The sequence below is a fragment of the Prionailurus bengalensis genome, chromosome A3 (assembly GCF_016509475.1).
Source record: "Prionailurus bengalensis isolate Pbe53 chromosome A3, Fcat_Pben_1.1_paternal_pri, whole genome shotgun sequence".
NCBI lineage: Eukaryota > Metazoa > Chordata > Mammalia > Carnivora > Felidae > Prionailurus > Prionailurus bengalensis.
The window spans coordinates 119,791,176-119,816,929 of NC_057354.1; the positions used below are offsets into that span (position 1 = coordinate 119,791,176).

At 41.4% G+C, this 25,754-nt stretch overlaps 1 protein-coding gene across 1 annotated transcript in view; it reads left to right on the forward strand.

Annotated features, from left to right (window-relative positions):
• The window catches only part of HADHA (hydroxyacyl-CoA dehydrogenase trifunctional multienzyme complex subunit alpha), a 50,094-nt gene that overhangs the window by 17,062 nt on the left and 7,278 nt on the right, over positions 1-25,754 (forward strand). Inside the window, exons 7-14 of the mRNA XM_043604361.1 lie at positions 314-416; positions 9,635-9,757; positions 10,250-10,368; positions 12,615-12,671; positions 14,774-14,883; positions 20,254-20,388; positions 22,646-22,817; positions 25,120-25,206. Of these exons, the coding sequence (XP_043460296.1) occupies positions 314-416; positions 9,635-9,757; positions 10,250-10,368; positions 12,615-12,671; positions 14,774-14,883; positions 20,254-20,388; positions 22,646-22,817; positions 25,120-25,206 (906 nt within the window). The remainder of the gene's footprint in view (positions 1-313; positions 417-9,634; positions 9,758-10,249; positions 10,369-12,614; positions 12,672-14,773; positions 14,884-20,253; positions 20,389-22,645; positions 22,818-25,119; positions 25,207-25,754) is intronic.

Below are 25,754 nucleotides of genomic sequence, written 5' to 3' on the forward strand. Positions count from 1 at the left end.
ATGACATAATATGTAAGTGCAGAATTTTAGGAAACATGAAATTATTTCTCCATCTTATCTATTTCATAAGACAGAAATCTTAACATTTGAATTAAAAGAAGAAATACAGACATTTTAGCTTCCACTGGAGGTGTCTAATCCCAGAGTTACCTAAAACGTGTATTGGTGTGTAAAAATTAACCGATTGGTAGATAGCGTAGAAATCTGGTTTGATTTTTCTCATTTTAATATTTGCTCAGTTGAATGAATTGTGAACTGTAATTGTCACTCTCATATTTTTTCCCCTGTACTCTGATCCTTGCTTGCATGTTAGGTGGGTGTGCCTGCTGCTTTTGACATGATGTTGACTGGTAGAAACATTCGTGCAGACAGAGCAAAGAAAATGGGACTAGTTGACCAATTGGTGGAACCCCTGGGTAAGTGGTAGCATGCCTCAGAGTTGGGCCTTATGAATTTATTTATTAAAGAGTTAATGTCTTGAATATTGGTTAGAGTAAAATTCATACTCTTAAGAAATGAGTCATTCTGAAGAGTGAAGTTTTCTAAGTATAGCTAATACTAAATCATTTCCAACATCACCCCAGCTTCTTGTTTTATTTTATAAATTGCACATCAAGAGTACAGAATTGAATCAAGTCATTATTTTTGGTTCTTAAATTACCTGTATCATTATTCATAAAAACCTTCCTTCAGTTTTATGCATCTGTTTTAATACTACAATAAACATGTATGAAACAACCTGAGGATATTAACAGCAGTTGACATCTACAATGTGCCACTTCCTCCATACAGCATCTTTTCCTCCTCTGACCCAAGGAAACCACTATTCCACATTGTGTGTTTGTCACTGTCTTGCATTTCTTAAAAATCAGCATTACTGAGGGACACCTGGGTGGCTCAATCAGTTAAGCATCCAACTCTTGATTTCAGCTCGGGTCATAATCTCGTGGTCGTGGTTGTGGTCATAAGAGCAAGCCTTGTGTCGGGCTCCACACTGGGTGGAGCCTGCCTGAGGTACTCTGTCTCTCTGCCCCTCTCCCTCCCGTGCATGTGCACTTTCTCTCTTTAAAAAAAAAAACAACACAGCATTATTGAGATGTTATTTATTGGACAATAAATTTACCAGTTTTTAATGTACACTTTGAGTTTTGACAAGTGTATATAGCTGTGTAAACACTACCCCAATCATATAATAGGATGTTTTTAGTGTATAGCTTTTTGTGTCTTCTCTCATTTAGCCTAATGTTTTTGAGATTCATCCGAGTTGTCACATATATCAACAATTCCTTCCCATTGCTCAACGTTATGCCATTGTATAGGTATACCATAATTTGTTTATCCATTCAGTAAATGATGGAAATTAAGTGTTTCCAATTTGGGGCCGTTCAAAATAAAGCTGCTGTGAACATTCATCCACAAGTCTTTACGTGGATGTATATTTCATTTCTCTTGGACAAATACCAAAGTGTACATTGGCTGGATCATATGATAGATGTGTGTTTAGCTTTTAAGAAACTGTCAAACTGTTTTCTCAAAGTGGTTATACCATTTTGCATTCCTACCAGCAGTGTATGAGAGTTCTAGTTACCAACCACTTTGCAAGGTCAGTCTTTTTAATTTTAGAGCTTTTTCTTTTCTTTTCTTTTTTTTTTAAGAGAGAGAGCGAGCACGAGCATGAGCAGGGGAGGGGTAGAGTGAGAGAGACTGAATCTTAAGCTAAGTGTAGAGCCCAATGCGGGGCTCAGTCTCACAATCACGAGATCATGACCTGAACTGAAATTAAGAGTTGGACGCCAGGCACTCCTAATTTTAGACCTTCCAATAGAAGTGTAGTAATATCTCATTGTGGTTTTAATTTATATTACTCTAATGACCCGAGTCATTAAGTTTCTTTCATGTGTTTATATGCCTTTTGTATATATTCTGGTAAAGTGTCTGTTGAGATGTTTTGCCCATTTTGATTGAGTTTTTCTTTTTGAGGTTTTTTTTTTAATGTTTTTTAAATTTATTTTTGAGAGAGAGACAGAGTGTGAGCAGGACACAGAATCTGAAATAGGCTCCAGGCTCTGAGCTGTCAGCACAGAGCTCGATGCGGGGCTCAAACTCGTGAACTGTGAGATCATAACCTGAGCCGAAGTCAGCCATTTAACCGACTGAGCCACCCAGGTGCCCCCTCTTATTATTGAGGTTTTGGAGTTCTTTTTATTAGGATACGAGTCCTTTGTGAGATCTGCAAATATTTTCTCCCTGTCTGCAGCTTGTCTTTTCATTTCTCAATGCAGAAATTCTTAATTTTGAAGGAAGGCCATTGTATCAGGATCTTCTTTCATGGACCATGCTGTTGGTGTTGTATCTAAGAAATTTTTTTCTTTCTTTTTTTTTTTTAATGTTTATTTATTTTAGAGAGAGAGGGGTGCAAAGGGGGCTCTGTGCTGACAGCAGAGAGCCAGATGCAGGGCTCAAACTCAAGAAACGTGAGATCATAACCTGAGTGAAGTCAGACTCTTAACCAACTGAGCCACCCAGGCACCTCTAAGAAATCTTTTCTTAACAAGACCACAAAGATCTTCTCCTGTATTTTCTTCTGGAAGTTTTGTGGTTTAGCTCTTTCATTTTGGTCTGTGACCCATTTCAAGTTAACTTTATGATGGTATGAGGTAGATTGAGTTTTGTTTGGGGTTTGTTTGTTTTTTTTTTTTGCAAATGAATATCCAATCTCTTGACACAGTTTATTGAGAAGACTCTTCTTTCTCCCTTGAGTTACCTTGACACCTTGGTCAAAAATCAGGTGTTTGGGTCTGTATCTGGATTTCCTGTCTCCAGTTATCTAACTGTCTTTACTTAAGCCAATAGCATACTGTCTTCATTATTGTCTTTTAGTAAATCTTGAAATCAGGTTGTATGACCCCCTCTATCATGGTTCTCTTTCAAAATTTATTTTGCCTATACTAGTGTCTTTGCATTTGCATACAAATTTTATAATCCTCTCATCCATGTCTACAAAAATACATGGTAGGATTTTGATTGAAATTGCACTGAATCATTGTATCAATTTGAGGAGAATTAACATCTTTAAAATATTGGGTCTTTTCATCATGGGTATGGTATAACTTCATTTAGTTCGTCTTTAATTTCTCTCAGCAGTGTTCTACACTTTTCATTGAATATATCCTACATTTTGTTAAATTTATACCTTAGTGCTTCATACATTTAGGACATCATGCTATTTTAACTTTAATTTCTCATTGCTAATCACTAGTATATATAAATATAATTGACTTTTGTACATGGACCTTGTATTCTGTGACTTTGCTAAATTTATTCTAGTAGCTTTTTCTATAGACTTCTAAGGAGTTTCTATGTAAATAATAATGTTGTCTATAAATATAGACATTTTGGCTTTTTCCTTCCTCATCTGGTTGGCATTTGTTATTTTTTTCTTAACTTACTGTAGTGGGTAAGATCCATAGTACAGTATTGGGTAGAGGTGGTAAAACCAGGTACTATCTTAGGGGAAGAACATTCACTCTGATGCTGTGGAGTGTATAGTGTTAGCTATAGCTTTTTTATATATGCCCTTTGTCAGATGACAGACATTTCCCTTTATAGTTCGCTGAAAATAGATGTTGAATTTTGTCAAATGCAGAGTACAGTTGAGCCTTTCTGCATCTAATAAGATGATTGTGTGGTTTTTGTCTTTTTTAGTCTGTTAGTAATATCAGTTATACTGAGTTTTGATTATTCAACCAGACTTGCATTCCTGAAATAAACTTCACTTGGTCATAATGTATTATCCTTTGTATAACATTTTGTACAGGACTTTTATGTCTGGTCATGAGAGCTAATGGTCTCAAGGATAATTTTCTTGTGATATTTTTGCTTGGTGTTGGTATCAGAATAATGCTGGCTTCATAAAATGAATTGGAATTATTTTTTCTATTTTCTGGAAGAATATTTGTAGAATTGGTATTATTTCTTCTTTACTTGATAGAATTCACCAGTGAAGTCAGGTGGATGTGGAGTTTTCTTTGTTGGGAAGGTTTGTTTTTTATATATATATATATATATATATATATATATATATATACAAATTCACTTTCTTTTATAGATATAGGGTTATTGAATAAGGTTCTCCAGTTGTTTTGCTTTTGAGTGAGAGCTGTAGTAGTTTGTTTCTCAAAGATTTTGTCCATTTTGGGGGTGCCTGGGTGGCTCAGTCAGTTAAGCATCTGACTTCGGCTCAGCGTATGATGTCATGGCTCATGAGTTCGAGCCCTGCGTTGGGCTCTGTGCTGACAGCTCGGAGCCTGGAGCCTGCTTTGGATTCTGTCTCTCTTTCTCTCTCTCTGTCTCTGTCTCTCTCTCTCTCTCTCTCTCTCTCTCTCTGCCCCTACCCCGCTCACACTCTGTCTCTGTCTCTCTCAAAAATAAAACATTTTAAAAAATAAGAAATAAATAATTTTTAAAAAAGGAAAAAAAATATTTTGTCCATTTTATTTAACTTTCCAAATTTGTTACAGTGCAGTTGTTCAAAATACTTCATTATTATTCCTTCGATATCTTTATGCTCTGTAATGATATATATCATTTATACTCTTTCATTCCTGATATTGGTAATTTGTGTGTTCTCTATTATTTCCTTGAGAAGTCTGGCTAGAAATTTATCAAGAAATAGCTTTTAGTTTCATTGGTTTTTCTCTTTGTTTTTTTTTTTTATGTTTATTTATTTTTTGAGAGAGGGAGAGTCAGAGCTGAGCAGAGGAGGGGTTAGAGAGAGAGAGGGAGACACAGAATCAGAAGCTATCAGCACAGAGCCCAATGCAGGGCTCAAACTCACGAAGATCATGACCTTGAGATCATGACCTGAGCCGAAGTCAGACGCTCAACCAACTGAGCCACCCAAGCGCCCCTGGTTTTTCTGTTTTTTGTTTGTTTGTTTGCTGTTTTATTGTTTTCGGCTATCTCATTATTTCTGCTTGCTTTTGGGTTTAATTTGTTCTCTTTCTAGTTTCTTAAGGTAGAAGTTTAGATCATTGATTTCAGGCTTTTTATCCTGACATAAGCATTTGAAGCGATCAACTTCCCTCTTCGCATTGCTTTATTTATCTGCATATTTTAATATTATGTTCTCACTTCCATGAAGGTCAGAATATTTTCAGATTTCTCATTATTTTTTTGACCCGTGTGTGATTTGCGAGTGTGTTACCTAATTTCCAAATATTTGCAGATGTTTCAGATATCTTTCTGTTACTGATTTCTGGTTTAATTTTGTCGTGATTACAGTCGAGCCTTATTATTTACAAGTTCCTTATCTGTAAACTTACCTACTCACTAAAATCTGTTGTGACCCCAAAATAATACTTACGGTGCTTTTGCAGTCATTAAGAGACACCTACAGAGTGGTGAAAATTTCACATCTCCCAGTGCACGTGTTCCAGCTGAAGTCAAACAAGGCAACATTTTGCGTTCTTATTTCAGCTCTTAGAGCCAACAAGTATCCTTTTCATGGTCCGTTTAGTGCCATGCTCTTCTCTTTTTGTATGTGTGTGCTTTTCGGTTGTGATTTCGCTATTTAAAATGGTGAGAGCTAGGAGTGGAAAAGTACTGGCTCAAGAGTAGAAGTATCTTTAAGGTTTCTCTTTCTTCCCGCAATAAGGAGGCCTCATCAGAGGCACCTGAAGACGACCCTGATTGGAGGAGGTCCCAAACAGACAGAAATGAGGCACTTGGGCAAAAAGGGCAAATATATGGAAGAGCATAGCCTGCAAGAGGTACCTGAGTTACTGACTACAAGTCCCATGAAAGTCTGTGATGCATTGGCTGTGCCCCAAGTCGATTGTGGGAAGGACAGCTTTCCCAGTGAGGCCTGCTGGGTAAAAGCCTTTCTAATTGCCTGTGGTTGGGCCTGAAAAATCACACTTAACGGTTTTTGGCCAGGGGCTGGATGCCTCAATTTCTACAAATAGTCATGTGGCCATAGCAGGGGTTTATAACTACCTATTTCTGTTTCCCGTTCCATATTCCTTTTGCCCCCAGGAAGTACCTCAGTTGGTCATGGTTCTGTGCCTAGTAGGGTGACTTTCGTTCCTAGAAGGTCTGGGCCACTAGCAGTACTGCGTGAATTGAGTTGTTGTAGTTTTCCATTAACTAATTACAGGTCCTTGTAGCACTAAGAGACCCCCGAAGAGATCTGTCACAGTCAAGCCATACTCTTCCTTACTCCCATTGTGCAGTAGCAGCCCGCACCCCCTTGGTGACCAGAGTTCGTCGTCCTGGAAAGGGACTGCAGCAGTGCACTTTCAGATGGCGCCTGCATATCACACAGAGCTGTGGACAAACCGGGCCTGAGTTTTCTCTTCCCCAGTCATCTATCTGGTCATAAGAAACTCCCTGTGAGGCCCTAGGGGCAGACTAGGACAGAGAATGAGCAGGGATATTTTGGCCACCTTTTCATACAACTTGTGCCTTTAGGGTCTCCTCAAGCCCATTTTCCCATATACCACTTCCATTCCATAATGGAGTACTGTTGCACACACGGAACTTTATGGTTTAGTGGGCCAGACAGCATCCGTTTCGTGATGGGCAGCTCAGGTCACGTGGTGATTTGCTGGCCCATGGTTAAGCTTTGAGTCTCTACTTAGGCCCGCTAACAAGCCAAAAGCTACCTGTCAGTAGGACAGTAGTTATTCACAGAGAATGGTAGGGCTTTGCTCCAAATTCCTAAGTGTCTGTACTCCAAACAGCATCTCTATCTAGCACTGACACTTCATGCCCCATCAGATCTGAATCATATGGTCCAAATAGTTTTTCTTCCTAGGCCCCGCTCAAAACTAGCAGCCTCTGAGTTACTCAGTAAAGGAGCTAGAGTAGCACACCCGAATGAAATGTTGCCTCTAAAATCCAAAAAGGCCCAGTAGGCTTTGTGCCTTGTTTTATGTAGTAGGATGGGCCGGGTGTGACAATTTATCCTTCACCTTGGAAGGGATGTCACCAGGCCCCACACCACCGGACCCTTAGAAATTTCACTTAGTTGGATATGTCTAGAGTAGTTGGTACTTCCTGTTCACCAGATTCATTTAGGATAATACCATCAATATAATGAACAGCATGATATCTTGTGGAAGGGAAGGGCAATAAACATTTCAAAAACAAAACAGTTATCTTTTAAAGAGATTAAAAGTGAGAAAGGAGTCTTTCATATTTACCCACATATTTAGCATTTTTGGTGCTCTTTCTTTGTGTAGTTCCACGTTCCCTTTTGGTTTGATATTATTCCAACATGAAGAGCTTCACTTGACATATTCTGTAGAGTAGGTCTGCTGACAATTAATTCTCACCTTTTGGTTTGTTTAAGTCTTTATTTCAACTTCATTTTTCAAAGATATTCTTTTTTTTTTTTTTTAATGTTTATTTTTGAAAGAGTGAAAGTGACAGAGTGCAAGTGGGGAAGGGGCAGAGAGGGAGAGGGAGACACAGAATCTGAAGCAGCCTCCAGGCCCTGAGCTGTCAGCACAGAGCCCCAGGCGGGGCTCAAACTCATGAACCATGAGATCATGACCTGAGCCCAAGTCGGATGCTTAACTGACCTGAGCCACCCAGGTGCCCCCCAAAATATTCTTGATGGCTATAGAATTCCACGTTTCTAGTATTTTTCTTTTAGTACTTTATAGATGTCAACGTTATGATGTGGCTTGCATAATTCCTAATAGAAAGTCTGTTGTTTTTATCTTTGTTCTTCTGTGTATAGTATGTCTCTCTCCCCCCTCACCCCCCGCAGCTGCTCTCAGACTTTCCCTTTATTACTGGTCTTATTTATTTATGATGTGCCTGGCTTTGTTATTGTTGCTGTTGTCTGTTAATGTTTGTTAGGCATGGGACTCATTGAGTTTCTCGGATAGTGGGCTTTTAGTTTTCATTAAATTGGAAAATTTTGGCTATTTCTTCCAATTTTTCCTATCTTCCCCCACCCTTTTTCTGGGGTTCCAATTTCACGTATGTTAGATTACTTGATATTGTCCTAAAATGAAGCAGTTTTTCTTTTTCAGTGTATATATTTTCTATATATAGAAATAGAATAGAATATATAGAAATAGAACGAAACATAAATTCTATATAGAGAATATATATAGAATACTTGCCATGTATTCAAGTTTCCTGATTATAATCTATTAATCCACTCCTGTGTATTTTTCATTTCAGGTGTTGGGTTTTTTCATATCTAGAAGTAACATTTGACTCACTTTTATGTATTCAATTTCTCTTCATACGTCTCTGTTTTCCTCTACCTTCTTGAACATATGGCATGAATTTACAATAGCCTTTCTAACATTGTGTCTGTTAATTCTATCTTCATTTATGCATCTGTTTCTATCAGTCAATTTGCGTCTTGTCTTTAGGCCATTTTTTTCACGCTTCTTTTCATGCCTTTATAAAAAGAAGCCTCAGGTAGTTTCGTTTCATGCATGTGGAGAACAGTATTCGGCCAAAGTTTCGAGGGCCCCTCTGTAGATCTCTGGAGCTCTCTTTTCGTGGAGCAGCTACTCTCGATATTCTCCTTCACAAATTCCAGTTGCGTTGGCCTCTCTACAAGCTCATTGTGACTTTCGTGGGCCTTGTGCACATTTGCCATTCAGAAGTTTGGGGCTTAGTTCTTTCTCTTCCTCCTTCACATACTTTTAAAATAGTGCAAATGTCTTAAGGGAGAGATTGCTTGTGTATTTGTTTCAGCCTCCTCCACTCTCAGGATTTTGTTTCCTAAATACTGCAAGATTGCACAAGATTGCCTTTTCAACTGCAGCTACCCCCTCCTTCCAGGCTTTTGACTGAGAGCCTGATAGATGTCTGTTTTTACAGCTCTGTAGAAAGAGCCTTTGAATTTTGGGGGCCTAGCTCTTTAGTCTCTTGCCTCAAGCAAGTTCAATATTGGGCAGATGCCTGAAGTGGAAAATGAGTTCCGTATTTTTAGCATGCCCCTTTCTGTATAGAAGTGTACTTTGTGTACTAAATTTTATGATAACTGAAATTTCTCTCTAGTTTTTTGACACAGCTCTTCCAGCTTCCTGTATCACCTTAGAATTCCACAAATGTTCCCTGAGGAAGACTAGCTTTGCATTTGGCTTCTTCTAGTTTCTGATCTTTTGTGCATGACCACCAAAAACTGATCATTTCAATTGCCCACAGGAGCATCCTTCTGCTTGAGCCAAGTCTGATCTTCAGCCGACACCCAAAAGCATAACATACCCTCAGAAAAGAAAATGTCCAGCAATCATCAGTTCACCTCAGACAGGCTTTTCTCTCTCTGGAATTTTAGTTCATATGGTCCTCATTGCTTCCACCACTCTCTAGTTTCTTTACAAATGTGATTTTACGATTTATTCATTTTTGTCCAGTTTTGCAGCAAGAATACAGGCCTAATGAGACCTTCTTCATCTGACTCAGAATTGTTGGAAGCCAGACTGAAAGGGCTTAAGACATTGTTTTCTATCTAGAGGACATTGTTGCACCATTGCTCAGGTGTTTTTTTTGTTTGTTTGTTTTTTGAGTCCATAGTTCAGGACTCTTGTCTGACTTGGAAAGCTGTGCTGAAAGTGAAAGCTGTGCTGAAAGTTCCAATCTATTGTGTTCATTTTTACAGGACCAGGACTAAAACCTTCAGAGGAACGGACAATTGAATATCTAGAAGAAGTTGCAGTTACTTTTGCCAAAGAACTATCTGATAAGAAAATCTCTCTAAAGAGAGACAAAGGATTAGTAGAAAGTGAGTGTCTTTATTAAAGAACAGAGACAAAGGTTCTTTCCAGGGAGTTTAATCTTATTTGCTGTAAATTTGAAATGAGAAAGAGGTAATAAATGCATTATCTACTCCAAGCATAGAGGCATCCTTAAGGAGTGTAGCAACAACTCTGCTCTAGGGTTCTGAACCTTACACTGGTTGGTTAAAGCCGTTTTTTTAAACTTTTTATTTTGAAAACTTTTAAGCATTAATACAAGAGTGGAATAATAGTATAATAGTGTAATAAATACCCGTGCACCCAACACCCAGCTTTAGCATTTATCAACTAATTAAACCATGTGTATAGAAGTGCTTAGGTTGCAATTTGGATTTTTTATATCAGAGTAAAGAGAAGTTCTTTCAGATAGCTGCAGTTATTGCATTTTTATGGAGTTTACAGAACAAACTAACAAGGAAGGCTAGGCTTTTTCCATGAAGTATCTAAAAGCATTTGTTTTGTTTTTTTTTTTTTTACAGAATTGACATCATATGCCATGAGCATTCCATTTGTCAGGCAACAGATTTATAAAAAGGTGGAAGAAAAAGTACGAAAACAGACCAAAGGCCTTTATCCTGCACCTCTGAAAATAATCGATGTGAGTCTTCACCCCATATTCCCACATTTCTCATATTTCCTCCCTTTGAATAGAGCAGTATCCTTTATTGCCATTCTGAACCATGTGTTCCAGTACTAAAGTTCTTAATTCTGCTAGTGCAGTACTCACTAAAAATGAAGGAGGAGCATAGCAAGCTATGTGAGGGCTCATAAACTGACATATTGGGTAATAAGTAGTGCCAGGCATAATGCTTTTAAAACTAACTACCGGTTATAAACCAGGAAAGGAACCTATATAATATCAGTATAACAAGGCCAGTAAAAGATTGGGCATTAATTAAGAGGTAGTCAAAACAAAATTGATGGCCTCAGTCTAAACCATTGTCAGTACCTAAAATATTTCATTGACTTCTCCTTTGCCATTATTATAAAAAAGATGTAGTGATACAGACAAGTTCTGAAAAAGATCAAGGAGGGGGTGCCTGGATGGCTCAGTCAGTTAAGCCTCCTATTCTTGATTTCAGCTCAAGTCATGATCTCTTGGTTCGTGGTTTCGAGCCCTACGTCAGGCTCTGTGCTGGCAGTGCAGAGCCTGCTTGGGATTCTCTCTCTGTCCGTCTCTCTGCCCCTCCCCTGCGCTCGCTCACGCATTCTCTCTCTTCCCCCCACAAAGTAAATAAACTTTAAAAAGAAAAGGTCAAGGAGGATAATTAAAATGATCCCAGGATTAAGAACTTCTGTCTAAAACTCTTCAGTCTTCAATCCAGAAAGTCGAAGATTAAGAGAACATATAATCAAAGACTTCAAATATGGAGAATAAATCAGTCAACAGATATGTTTTGAGGAAAAGACACCAAAATGTGTAAAATATGACACGTAATTCCCTTCCCCCATTCATCTCCCAGCCTGGGCTGGGGAGATGAGACATGTGTATGTGGTAAGGCAGGTAACTGGAGTACAAGAGGCATTAGATGCCAGCATGGGATCACTGTCAGATAATGGGGAAAGAGGAAGATTGTTAAATGCACAGAGGGAACAATCACTATGAACCAGAGAGATTAGGAAGAGCCTCATAGAATTTGACCTGAGCCCTGAAAAATGTATAGAGAGTAGGCGAAGAGAAAGTAGTACCTGGTAGGATGGGCATTTTGAGCAAAGTTACAGAAGCCAGAAAGCATGAGGCTCTACAGGGAACATTTCATGAGGTCGTTTTTGGAGGAGAATAGTGAAATGTCTGCCAGAAGGCAGAATGAGCCTAGATTTTAGAAGATTGACAAGTAATGAGTTTGGAAATTTGACTTTTGTTCTGGATAGATCATAGAGATCATGGTAGTAGCAAGTAAAAACAGGTTAGAAGGAGAGACAAAGTAGACACCTGAAGTCAGAAGCCATCTTGGTAACTCAGACTTGATGTTAGAGTGAGACCCCAAGGTCGAATAGTAAAAACACGAAGGTAGTAACAGAATTGCCAAAGAGAAGAGATCCTGAGTTAAATTTTAGAAGTGTTGAGTTTAGATGTTTCAGGAAACTCAAGCAACAGGAGTGTACACAAGTCAATTAAGAATGTAGGTTTATTTATCTGTCTGTTTGTTTTTAATCAATTTGTCTTTCCCATAAATTATGGTGAGTGATTACAGGGTCACTTCTTCGTCGTTTATACTTGCCATTGTACTTGAGATAGTACTTCCCCCAAATGTTAAGTTGAATCTATAGAGTTCATGAGCCGCATGATAAACCAGATGACGTGCCTAGGGAAGAATGCACAGAGGGAGAAAAGGGCTCAGGGGGGACCTCTGGGGACGTGCCTGTGTTAGGAAAGCAGGGGACAGTCTGGAAGAGCAATTTAAGCAGGAGGGAAGGGAATTAAGAAGAAAAGGGAAATCTTTTCTTGGAGTTGGGCAGCGCTCCAAATCCAAGAAATGGACAGAGCTGATGGCAGCTCTCTCTCTCTCTCTCTCTCTCTCTGTCTCTCTCTCTCTGACAAGATAACAGGGTCTAGAGGTGGATAAGGAGGTAGAGTTTGAGCTGTGGAAACTCTGTCTTTCTTTCCTACTCTGACTTTTATTTATTCCCTTCTGTTTCATTTCCTTGGATTTTATGCAAGGCCTCGGAGATGGACAATAAAGTCAGTCTTAAGCAGCTGCTCAGTCCTCCTGGCTTTCTTACTCCAATTCCAGACTTTTGACTTACTCTTTGAATACTAACAAACTACCAATTTTATTCAGCATTATTAGACATCTTGCCTACCCATCGCAACAATGAACAGGTGCTTTATGTATTTTTTAGGCGGTAAAGACTGGAATTGAGCAAGGGAATGATGCTGGCTATGTCTCTGAATCTCAGGTAAAGTTATTTCCTTTCAACTTTTTGTTACTAGATACAGGAAAGCCAAGATCTAAAACTCTGTATAAAGCTGAAAAAAGAAAAAGTGCCCAAAGCCTATCCCAAATTTTTTTCTTCCAGTGGTTATCACTGCTTAGGATTGATTAATCTCAATGAGTGAGTAGATGCTAAAGAACACCTTGGTGGTCCCAGCTGTTCCAACTTCCTTTCAGTAATGAGGGTTTAACTAGGGAGAGCAAGGCCAGACTTCTAATCCGTTCAAAATGAATCACTTAGATGTTTTTGTTCTGAGTTGAGCTGGTTTTGTTCTGATAAAATGAATACATTGATAGAAAATTATGTTTCTTACTTGTTGGGGCCTTGAGGTAAGACTTTGAAGGCCAGCCTCTCTTGGTGAATTAGAAAATGGAAGGAACTGTCACATACCCACTAAAAGAAGACAGAGGGGCATATGAACCAGCCTTACCTCTTCCCACTTTTCCAACAAGTTGGTGATATTGCAGATTTAAGTGGTGTGGGTTGTTTTTTAAGTTTTAAGCAGTCCTTGAAGAATGGGTTGCTCTCTGATAATAAGACAAAAGGTATCTGAAGAGCTTGGGACTAGTTCAAGAGAAAACATGTATTGTACTGGGTCGCTTATTACAGTCCACTCTGATTTAGACTTTTGTCTCTGATCCAGGTACATGTATACATATGTACAGAAAAATTGAAGCATAGGTTTCACAGATCAATTGTTGGCCTCACCACGTATGTTGTATGCAGTATGTCCTATCTGTTCTACTTACCACAGCCCACTAAATTTACGACAACTGATGGATCTCTACCTGCACTTTGAATATCACTGGTTTATTGAATAGACTCCACATTATTAGGGGTGCCTGGGTGGCTCAGTCGGTTAGGCATCCGATTTCAGCTCAGGTCATGATCTCACCGTCCGTGAGTTCAAGCCCCACATCGGGCTCTGTGCTATCAGTTCAGAGCCCGGAGCGTGCTTCAGATTCTGTGTCTCCCTCTCTCTCTGCCCTTCCCCCACTCACGCTCTGTCTCTATCAAAAAATGAATAGGGCGCCTGGGTGGCGCAGTCGGTTAAGCATCCGACTTCAGCCAGGTCACGATCTCGCGGTCTGTGAGTTCGAGCCCCGCGTCGGGCTCTGGGCTGATGGCTCAGAGCCTGGAACCTGTTTCCGATTCTGTGTCTCCCTCTCTCTCTGCCCCTCCCCCGTTCATGCTCTGTCTTTCTCTGTCCCAAAAATAAATAAACGTTGAAAAAAAAAATTAAAAAAAAAAAATGAATAAACGTTAAAAAAAATTTTTGTAATTAAACAAAAATTAGTAGAACATTGTTTTATGTTCTATTGTTTCATGTTATATTAGGACATGAGAACAACTTTATTATGGGGATTCCTCCTTTGAAGTGCTATCTGTAACCATACCAGTTAATTCTAGTAATATTGATGATCATGATAGCTGACATTGAGACCCTAGTCACTTTACTAGCATTCTCATTTAATTCCAGCAATACTGTAAAATAAGTGTTGTTTTTCCCGTTTAAGGATAAAGAAAGCTTCACAACTGGGAAATGGCAGGGTCAGGATTCAAACCCGGTTCTGTCAAACCCAGACTCTAAGTCTCATGCTGAGATTTGCTCTCCATAAGTGTTAGGGCACTTTTCAAAGTGGCAGTTGTCACGTGGGGTGGACCAGAGTTGGGAGTCCTACCGCCTGGGTGTGTGAGTTTGATTTCTGTCACTCTAGGTGGTGTGGTCTTAAGCTTAATTTGTCCGGGCCTCCTCTTTCCAGCCTTTAAAATGAGAAGGTTGGTTGGGATGACTGTGCAGGTCTGTTTGGGCCCTGACACTCCAGTTCCATGAAAAAGGTTGGTTACTGCCACCTCTGGTGTACATAGTCTGAGAGCTCCAATGTATCCATAGCATCTTCAAAACAGTTGTCGGAAAGTGCTGCAGGTGAGAAGGCCCCACCGCACCCCAGAGCACCCAGGGCTTCATGTGTGTTACCTCTGCTCTGCAGACAAACCTGACCGAAGGAACCCCCGTCACTGAGACTGTGAAGTTCCACCTTTTCTTGTTCTCCTTTACTTTTCAGAAATTTGGAGAGCTTGCAATGACCAAAGAATCAAAGGCCTTGATGGGACTTTATCATGGTCAGGTCCTGTGTAAGAAGAATAAATTTGGAACTCCACAGAAGGACGTGAAGTAAGTTAAATGCCACCTAGGGCGCCTTGGTGGGTTTCTCTACAGAGCTAGATTTATACCTTCGGTCTTCCCTACGCCTCCTCTGTCCTGAGCACATTAGATCCGTTTTCCTACTAAGAACTTTTTGACTTTCAAAGTGCTGCCTGGGCTGAGTTTTCTCCAGGCGCCCCCCCCTCCCCAAAAGGGCTTCTATAGAGGCTTTCTTGTCTCACTATTGATGTCCCCTGGAAGTCTGGTTTACATCCCCTGTTCCCAAACCAAACACACTCTGCACTGTTTAATGGTCTTGTCTCTCCCTGTGACTTGAGATACCATCTCTGGGAACTCATACTTTCTCATTAAAAAAAATAAAGCCTCGTTCAGATTATTAAAGGCTTTTCCTTCCTCTAGCTTACAGCCTAAACATTAAAGATTCTACTTGCCTGTTTCATGTCTCTTCTTTTCAGAAAGCCTTTCAATGCTACACTGCCCAATAGCTCTTCAGCATTTTAAATTTAATAATGCTCCGGGGTGCCTGGGTGGCTCAGTTGGCTAAGTATCCGACTTCGGCGCAGGTCATGATCTCACAGTTTGTGGGTTTGAGCCCGGCATTGGGCTCTGTGCTGACGGGTCAGAGCCCAGAGCCTGTTTCAGATTCTGTGTCTCCCTCTCTCTCTCTGCCCCTTCCCTGCTTGCACTCTGTCTCTCTGTCTCTCTCTTTCAAAAACAAATAAACATTTAAAAAACAAAATTTAATAATGCTCCTAGACTCATCTTCTAGCTCAGTGGTTTCCATCCTGGGCATTGTTGCCCCCCACCCCACAGCATCATTTGAAGACGCCTGGAAACATTTTTGGTTGTCACAGCTGCTACTGGCATCTAATGAGCCAGAGGTCAGGGATGCTACTAAACACCCTACAGTGCATGAAACAGGCCTCTAGTCTGGGGTGCCTGGGTGACTCAGTCGGTAAGTGTCCAGCTTTGGCTCAGGTCATGATCTCGTGGTTTGTGAGTTCGAGCCCCGTGTCAGGCTCTGGGCTGACAGCTCAGAGCCTGGAACCTGCTTCAGATTCTGTGTCTCCCTCTCTCTCTCTCTGCCCCTCCCCTGCTCATGTTCTGTCTCTCTCAAAAATAAACATTAAAAAAATAAAAAATAAACGGGTGCCTAGGTGGTTCAGTCGGTTAAGCGTCTGACTTCGGCTCAGGTCATTGTGGTCAGTGAGTTCAAACCCCGTATTGGGCTCTGTGCTGCCAGTTCAGAGCCTGGCGCCTACTTCAGATTCTGTGTCTCCTCTCTCTGCTCCACCCCTGCTCAACGCTCTCTCTCTGTCTCTCAAAAATGAATAAATCTTTAAAAAAAAAAAAAAGTTTTAATAAAAAAAAAAAAGAAAGAAACCTAATGAGCCACTCCAAACTCATATATGAGTATGATTCATATATGCAGACCCCTGTCTGCATATACTTTTTACTGTCATATGTAGATAGCATATACCATCTGGAAAGGTGTTGTTATACCAAATACACAAAAAAGACAGGCAACATCCACATGAATCTCCTATAAGAAGAAATTAAAAAATGAGAATCAAAATACAAAAAACAACCATACAGAAGAAAACTGTAACACAACACTTCCAAACTTGAATTAAATATCCTTAAATAAGTATTTGCAGATAAGAAAAAATCACCTTGGCTCAGAAATGCAAAAACTTAGGGACGCCTGGATAGCTTAGTAGGTTAAGCGTCTGACTTCGGCTCAGGTCACGATCTCACAGTTCGTAAGTTCGAGCCCCGCATCAAACTCTGTGCTGACAGCTCAGAGCCTGGAACCTGCTTCAGATTCTGTGTCTCCGTCTCTCTCTGCCCCTTCCCCTGCTCATGCTCTGTCTCTCTGTCTGTCTCAAAAACAAACATTAAAACAAAAAATTTTTTAAGACATTCAAAAACTTAGAACTAAATGGGCAGAAAAATAGGGTGATATAAGAGTTGATCTAACTTGGGAAATCAATTGAGGAAAAAGGTAACATCACCTTAGAAATGAGGATTTAATTGGGAATTCATTATAGGGTACTCAGGGCAGAATAGGTTGAACAGAATTGAATAAAGAACCTCGAAGAACTGAAGAAAGGGGATCCTTTTTCCTGCTTTCCCAGTTGTAACACCTCTGCTTCCTCCACTTCTGTCTCTCTGGGCTCTTCCCCCTCACCTTGGATAATGACTTGAGTTCCTTATCTGTGTTCTCTTTTTATAAATTAATTTCTCTATGCAGAGAATGCATGCTTATTCTCTTTAAGAAAACTGTTTTAGGGGCGCCTGGGTGGCTCAGTCGGTTAAGCGTCCGACTTCAGCTCAGGTCACGATCTCGCGGTCCGTGAGTTCGAGCCCTGCGTCGGGCTCTGGGCTGATGGCTCAGAGCCTGGAGCCTGCTTCTGATTCTGTGTCTCCCTCTCTCTCTGCCCCTCCCCCGTTCATGCTCTGTCTCTCTCTGTCCCAAAAATAAATAAATGTTAAGAAAACTGTTTTAAGTGAGATTAAATATTAACTGATACTCTTTTGTGTTTATGGTTTGAATGTTGTAATATAAAAGGGACCCTTCGGTATAAAGCCTGTAACTTGCTCTTTTTATTCAGTAGTATGACTTGGAGACTATGTATATTGGTACATATCAATTAACTCCTTCCTCTAAATCTTTTACTGCTGGATTGATGGCTGTTTCCGATTTTTCATTATTACAAACATTGCACAACTGTTCATCACAGCCTGTCATTGTGTACATAAGTGCATTTCACTAGAGTACAGAATGAGATGTAGAATCATTGGGTCATAGAGTATGTGATTTTTAGCTGTAAGAAATTTGCCCTCCAAAGTAGGGCAAATGCATACTTCCATCAGCCATGCAGTGAAAAAAGCAGTTTTTGTACATCTTCACTGATGCTTTTTTTTTTAATTTTTTTTTTTTTAACGTTTCATTCATTTTTGAGACAGAGAGAGACAGAGCATGAACAGGGGAGGGGCAGAGAGAGAGGGAGACACAGAATCGGAAGCAGGCTCCAGGCTCTGAGCCATCAGCCCAGAGCCCGACGCGGGGCTCGAACTCACGGACCGCGAGATCGTGACCTGAGCCGAAGTCGGCCACCCAACCGACTGAGCCACCCAGGCGCCCCTCACTGATGCTTTTAAACTTTTTGCTAATCTGGTAGGGGAAGAATATCCCATTTTAATTTGCATTTCCCAGGGAAGTTGAGCATCTTTATTGGCAGTTTGAGTTTTTTTCTTTAGTGAATTGCTTTATATAAGCCCTTGCCCATTTTACTGGGTTGTCCATTTTGTTTTGTTTTTTGTTTTTTTTAAGTATATTTATTTTGAGAGGGGGCTGGAGAGAGAGAATCCCAAGCAGGCTCCATGCTGTCAATGCGGAGCCCAATGCAGGGCTTAAACCCACAAACCATGAGATCATGACCTGAGCCAAAATCAAGAGTCATGCTTAACTGAGACACTCGGGCATCCCGTCCTTTTTTGTTGTTTTTTAAGTAATCTCCATGGCCAACTTGGGGCTCAAACTCATGACGGTGAGATCAAAAGTCACACACTCCACTGAGTAAGGCAGCCAGGTACCACTGGGTTGTCTTTTTTTAATTGATAATATGCATGTTCTGTATTTCCCAAGTTGTAATTCTTTGCTGCTATATGTTGCAGATTTCCTCCTATCCTATGTTTATCTTAATTTTGTGCAGTCATTTGTGTAACAGAAATTTTTAGTTTTCACACAATAAATGTATCAATCTTTTCAGTCCCTGTTTTTTGTTTTTTGTGTTTTTTTGAGAGAGAGAGAGAGACAGACAGACAGACAGACTGAGCATGAGTGGGGAGGGGCAGAGAGAGAAGGAAAATCCCAAGCAGGCTCTGCGCTGTCAGCACAGAGCCCCGTGCAGGGCTCGATCATGAAATGTGAGATCATGACCTGAGCTGAAATCAAGAGTCAGATGTTTAACCAAGTGAGCCACCCAGGCGCCCCTCAGTCTGTTCTTTATATGTATGTCTCTATCCTGTTTTCTCATTGTTCTCCAGTTACTTAACATTAACCATGTAAGTGTGTTACTACAAAGTTACATTTGAAAGTTGCTTCCAGGACTTGAAATTAGGTTTCCTTTTTTGGGTCATAAATATGATTTCTGAACATTATAATCAGAACTGTTAGGAATGAAACTTTAACCTGTATTACAACTCTAATTTATGTCTACATAGTGCTGTAAATTTAGGCTTCTTTTTTGAAGCAAATCGTTCTGGAAAAAATTTTATATTTGCTCTAGGAGTATGGCACATTGCTCCGGAACTATGGAAAACTAAAAAGAGGGGCGCCTGGGTGGCTCAGTCAGTTAAGCGTCCGTCTTCGGCTCAGGTCATGATCTCACAGTTTGTGAGTTGGAGCCCCGCGTCGGGCTCTGTGCTGACAGCTCAGAGCCTGGAGCCTGCTTTGGATTCTGTGTTTCGCTCTCTCTCTACCCCTCCCCTGCTCACGCTCTGTCTCTCTCTGTCTCAAAAATAAATAAAACATTTTTAAAAATTTAAAAAGAGGGGCACCTGGGTGGCTCAGTCGGTTAAGCGTCCGACTTCAGCTCAGGTCATGATCTCACAGTTCGTGAGTTCGAGCCCCGCGTCGGGCTCTGTGCTGACAGCTCAGAGCCTGGAGCCTGCTTCACATTCTGTGTCTCCCTCTCTCTCTGCCCCTTCCCTGCTCATGCTGTGTCTCTCTCTGTCTCAAAAATAAATAAACATTAAATAAAATAAAAAATAAAAAAATTTAAAAAGAGTAATCAGGTATGATCTCTGGCCCATGAAATGCTTAGAATGTAATTGAGAGGACAAAAATAATGTGGATATATGGAGGTATTATTGGGGGATAGCGGGGTTAGGTCTAGAAGCAAAGAAGCCATCCAGGAGAATTTTGATCTAATCCATATAAGGAGTAAAATTGGCACAAATTTCAGGAGAAATGAAAACTTACTGGAAAATGGTAAAATCACTAACAAGTTAAGTGGAAGAAGTGGTATGTCTTTGGACACATCGCTGCAAATTGGCTTTTGTTTGGAAAACAGAAATACTCATGTTGACTTCAGAATAAACCAGGTTGTTTTGTTCTCAGTGATCTTAAGGTATGATTGAAGATCAATATAGTTCTGTCTTCTTGTGTAGGCCAACTCTTGTAGACCTAATGGATTTTTGCATTTAACTCCAAAAATCACTTATTAAAGGCATATTTTTACAGATAAAAATTGTTTAAAATACCTTATCATTGTGCCCACTTTAGTTGGTGTACTGGATTATAACTTGGACAGTCTCCCACTTTTACTGAAGTGATAAGTTTACCAAAAGTCATTTATGCTTTCCTTCTAGGCACCTAGCCATTCTTGGTGCAGGGCTGATGGGGGCCGGCATCGCCCAGGTGTCTGTGGATAAGGGCATAAAGACCATCCTTAAAGATGCTACACTAGCCGGACTGGACCGAGGACAGCAACAAGTGTTCAAAGGGTGAGCCAGCTCTCCGCCTCTGTCAGCAGAATGCTGTTTGTTTTTTGCCATTACAGGTTCCTTTTTCCTGAACGTGGTGAGTACTGGATGCTCAGTAGTTAAGCTGTTTCCTTTGATTTTTAGAAACCGTGATTCCTTTCCCTTCATATTGTTGTACATATTATGAACCATGAACGTCACTGGAATCTGTAATGTCTGAATGCAGAAGAGAAAACTATCATATATTTTTAAATGCCATTTATTTTATGCTTTGGTATCAAGACCAGAAATCCTCGTGTTTGTGAATTTTGATAGTTTGCATTTCACTGCTGTATTGTCATGGAACATTGAAACAGCATGACTCTGTGGAAGAAGAGGATGTGAGGAAATGTGTCATAACTGCAAATTGAAGGTTGGGGCTGGGATCAGAACTCGTGTACCTTATATTTCTTGGCTGCGTTACTGTGGAGAAGCAGGTAACAGATTTGGTTGCACAATGTCTGAGTCTTTACAGAATGTGTCTCCATCTTACCTTTGAATTAATAAAAGGTGAATATTATTCTCCCTCCTGCCCACATCCTCCTCCTCCTCCCCCGGTCCCCACTCCCTGTTTTGCAGAGGGGGAAAAGCAGAGCAGCAGCTTGGCCAAACTAGGAACTGGTTTCAGCTCAGTTCCCCGCTCCAGTGTAATGAATAAGCTTGCTGCACTTGGACTGCCCTACACGTGACTTGTAGTTGAATGAGCTTTTTTCTTCAATGCGTTATGTAGCTTAATCATGTTTGACCTCTTTTCTGCAGAGAGTCTTCTGCTGCTACTACTGTGCTACCCAAGACATGGCAGGTTTAATCATTTTGGCAGGTTATTGTAAGATAGCAAGGAGTTGGAGTAAACGATTCTGAGCCCCCCCCCCCCCCGCCAAAATTGGCATGTGCTAGCTAGATAACAGCGTTGCCCTGAGACTAGCATGTAAGCATCCCCAAACACCATCTCCTACGGTCACTGAAATGAGAAATTGCTGCTCGAGAACAGGTGCCACTCTGTCTCTCTTGGAGTTAGGTGCCCCAGGTTTCCCTCTGTGCTTCAGAAACGTCAGCCTCTGGCAGGTGCCCCTCACCATACTGCTGACTGGGCATACACGTGTTTCCTAGCCTCTCTTGAAGACAGTTTCAAGATTAGGCATTAGAATTAGAGCAACTAATGATGTTTTGAACTCTGATGAGCATTTTGTTTGCTGACTGCTGACACGGTTGTCAGAAACCAAGAAATTTGATTGAATACTTGTCTGAACTTACCCTGTGGCTTGAATTTTTCTTTTGGTTAAGGAAATTACTGAATGTGATTCAGCTCCGTTCTTCCTTCAGATGAAAACTCTAGGTCAGTTATTCTGAAAGTGTGGTCAGATTAAAACCTAAGAGAGCCTGTTTTTCTTGGCAGTGAAAAGTAATCAGTTAAATGTCTAAATCGCAGAAATCCTTTTTAACTCCCTATGGGAAATAAGAAACCTTGAGTTAATATTTTATGTAATCAATACAGTGTGCTACCACATGCTAACTGGGAAGTGGATTTAAGAATAAAAGAAATAGGGGTGCCTGAGTGGCTTAGTCAGTTAAGCATCTGAGTCTCGATTTCAGCTCAGATGGTGATCTCACGGTGAGTTTGAGCCCTGCCTCAGTCTCCATGCTGACAGCACAGAGCCTGCTTTGGATTCTCTCTTCCTCTCTCTCTCTGCCCTTCTCCCCTGCTTATGCACTCTCTTCTTCTCTCAAAATAAATAAATAAACTTATAAATAAATGAGAAAGAATATAAGAAGTCATGCTTGGTCTCTTTTCCAGAAGGTTCTAATTATAGAATAACAAAATGATGCATAATCAGGTAGAAGTCCATGTGGTCTAGGACACGTGTGGGGTGTTCCCTCTGTTAGAGAGTTACTAGAGCTGCTCCTTTGTTTTGCCACTCTAGTGTTTGCGTTTACTCTTCTGGACAAATTTAACTGTTTCAGGAGTAATAGAGTTTATGTAAGTTCTGCATTTAGAGGCATCTTCTAGGAGAAAGAATGTGGATTTGGGGGCCGGCCTGTCTTTGGCCCCTAGTACCTAGCCATTTGCCCGTGAATCCCTTTGAGCCTGTTTGAGGAACTCTTCTTTGTCAAAACGGGAGTAAAAGAACTGCCTCACAGTATTGGTTGAAAATACATAGTGTACCGTCTGGCCCATGGACGCTCGGTAGATGTTAAGTTTCCTATTCTTCCCCTCTGACTAGGACTGTGTTTCTTCTAGATTGAATGATAAAGTGAAGAAGAAAGCTCTAACATCATTTGAAAGGGACTCCATTTTCAGCAACTTGACTGGACAGCTCGATTACCAGGGTTTTGAAAAGGCCGACATGGTGATTGAAGCTGTTTTTGAGGATCTTAATGTTAAACACAGAGTGTTAAAGGAAGTAGAAGCGGTAAGTAAGAGGCCTGTTGTACTTGAATCCCAGTGAGTGGAGGACACGGGCTGTTTTTTGTTTTGTTTTTTAAACAGAAACTCATGGTTCCCTTTATAGGGCTGTTCATTTCCAAACATCAGTTTTTATGTCAATTCGTGCACACTACGTAGTTACAAAAGTCAAATCTGAGTCCTGAGGGAAGAAAATCAAGTAGTTTATTAACCTAAGCACAGGGTTCATTAGCATTCCGTGGGAGTTCAGTCACCCAGACCTACAGATAACCTCATGGAGTATAGCCAGCTTTCTTGACGTTTTTGGTTGGCTACAAGCCGTAACTATACTTCTTCAGGTCTAGTCCACAAAGGAAGTAGGGGAGAAATTTTTTCCCTGGCAGGTTTCAGATGCTCACTTTGTGGAAATGCTGCTTTGGTTTTGACCCCAAATGCTCTACCTCCCATAAATAAAACAAGTGTTATAGTGGGTGGTATAAGAAAAGGCCCAGAGAAGAAATGACAATAATCCGGGCACAAGATAGAACCGGGGTCTTGACCAGCCTATAGTTGTATCAATAGAATGTGGGCTAATAAATTGTGCAAATGAAATGGCACAGACTTGGCAGTACTCTGGGTGTCTTGAGTAGTGGCTGTACCCTCACGACGCCCTTCTGTGTGAGGACGGTCGCTGCTGTGTGATAGACTGAACCTAAGGGGGGTTTAGAAACTAAAGACGAGCAGCTCTTTTGGGGACAGCTTCCGCTTTGAAGTCCATACGTTGCAAAATCTTCCCTTTTGACAAAGTGTGATGTCGATTAGCTGAGGGGAAAAGTTCGAAGAGCCGGGTAGATTTATGTTCCATCTGTGCCGGGTGGCATGTCAGCTCACGTGTGTAGGTGGTGTTCCCACGGCTCCGGGGGCACCTGCCGAGGCAGTGGCAGGTAGACCCTCAGGACCGGCAAAAGCAGACACAGGCAACATGGAGAGAAGAGCGTCTGCCGGGTGACCGGGTGATGGTATTTGCTTCCGGAGTGTCTGGGTTTGGGAGTGCCGGCATGGAGAAAGGTTTGTTAGTTTTAGCGGTTGGGAAACTAGCGGCCAAGGAGAAGAGAGGGAGGAGGGATCAGATCAAGAGAAGTGCAGACTGTGAACGAGCCTGTACAGCGGTGCCTCTGGCTGCCGAGCGAGCAAAAGCAGAAGCGGTGGGGGCTTCTCAGGGCCTGGCCTGGAGCTCAGCGCCTCACTGCTGCTCTCCGTTGGTAAAAGCAAGTCATGAGACTCGAGGGAGGAAGCAGTCTCCACCTCTGGATGGGAGGAGAGACGCCGGAACGAGGAGGGGGGGGAGTTGTTGCCAACCGCCTTTGGAGACACTGGTTTGCTCTTCATAGAGAGTTTCACCACCAGCATGAAACACCTCACCGCCAAGACATGCCCCCGGAGAGTCCGTTAGCTCCTTGCACTTACGCTCTGCTGTCAACTCACTGCTGATTAACTGAGACCCTGGGGGCCTCACCACAAGCTGACCGCTAAGCCAGGCTTCGTCCACCAGGGGCCTCTCTAGAGTTTTCCCTTTTTTCTTTTTAAAAAAATCTTAATGCAGTATTTTGCCGGGTTACAATATTTTATACTCACCTTTCAGTGTGTTGAATGTGTCTTGAACCTGATTCCCATCTCTGATGTTAAAATTTTGCCTGTCCCAGTTTGCACAAATTTGACAGATGCGCTGTCCATGTTTTTATATAAGCAGCTGAATAAAAACATGAATAACTTGCGATCATGGACAGAATGATGACACAGTCTGTATTAAAGACTATTCTCCAGGTTGATAAAGCTAATAGTTAATAGTATTCACGTGCCGTAGATTAATTATCGTGGTGCACCGTTTTCTAATAACACCATAAAATGAGCTAGGCACGCACGGTATGGCTTGTTCTTATCAAAGTGAAGGGTGGGGGTATCATGAGCTTTCAGACTTGAGTGCAGATCCAGACAAGAAGAGGAATTGGCACCCATGCCAGCTCTTGAAACGAATGAGATTTGATTCAAAGCCATCTTGTCAAGTGTTTATCTGAGCTGTCTCATTTACCTAACTGCCGAGGTGTAGTCTCCAGGTTAGGATGCCGGGCCAGAGCTAGAAGGCAGCTGAATGGGAAAGAGAACAAGGCCGACACACTCCCCATCTCGGAAGCCCTGGGCAAATAGTATCCACTGTCTGAGTGGTTCTGTGGGAGAGCAGGGCTGGACCCAGGTGTCACTTTAGCTTTGCTTTGGACTGCAGTCATCTCTCAGGCCTACAGGACACGTTCTTAAATGCTTTTCCTTTGCAGGTGGTTCCGGATCACTGTGTCTTTGCCAGTAACACGTCTGCTCTCCCCATCCGTCAAATTGCCTCTGTCAGCAAAAGACCTGAGAAGGTAAATTCTGAACAGAGGGAAAACCCTGAAATGTTTTCCCACCACAGGCTCCCTGAGGAAGACTTAGAGCATGAGAAGGGACTGGTGTGGACTGTGAAGTAGAGGGGTGGTGGGGTCTCCCCAAAAACTGGGCACAGAGCAGCTCATCCCATGACCACTGTGAGATGCTGGCGTAAGGGAAGCACAGTGAAAGTGTACTTTCACAGGTGATTTGCATCCCTAACGACTCTGATTTTTTAGGTTCAGACTATAAAACCTACCTTCTTTGGGGCGCTTGGGTGGCTGAGTCAGTGAAGCATCCAACTCTTGATCTCAGCTCAGGTCACAATCTCATGGTTTGTGGGTTTGAGTCCCGCATTGGGCTCTGCGCTGACAGCACGAAGCCTACCTGGGATTCTCTGTCTCCCTCTCTCTCTCTCTGCCCCTACCCTGCTTACTCTCATTCAAAAATAAACATAGGGGCGCCTGGGTGGCGCAGTCGGTTAAGCGTCCGACTTCAGCCAGGTCACGATCTCGCGGTTCGTGAGTTCGAGCCCCACGTCAGGCTC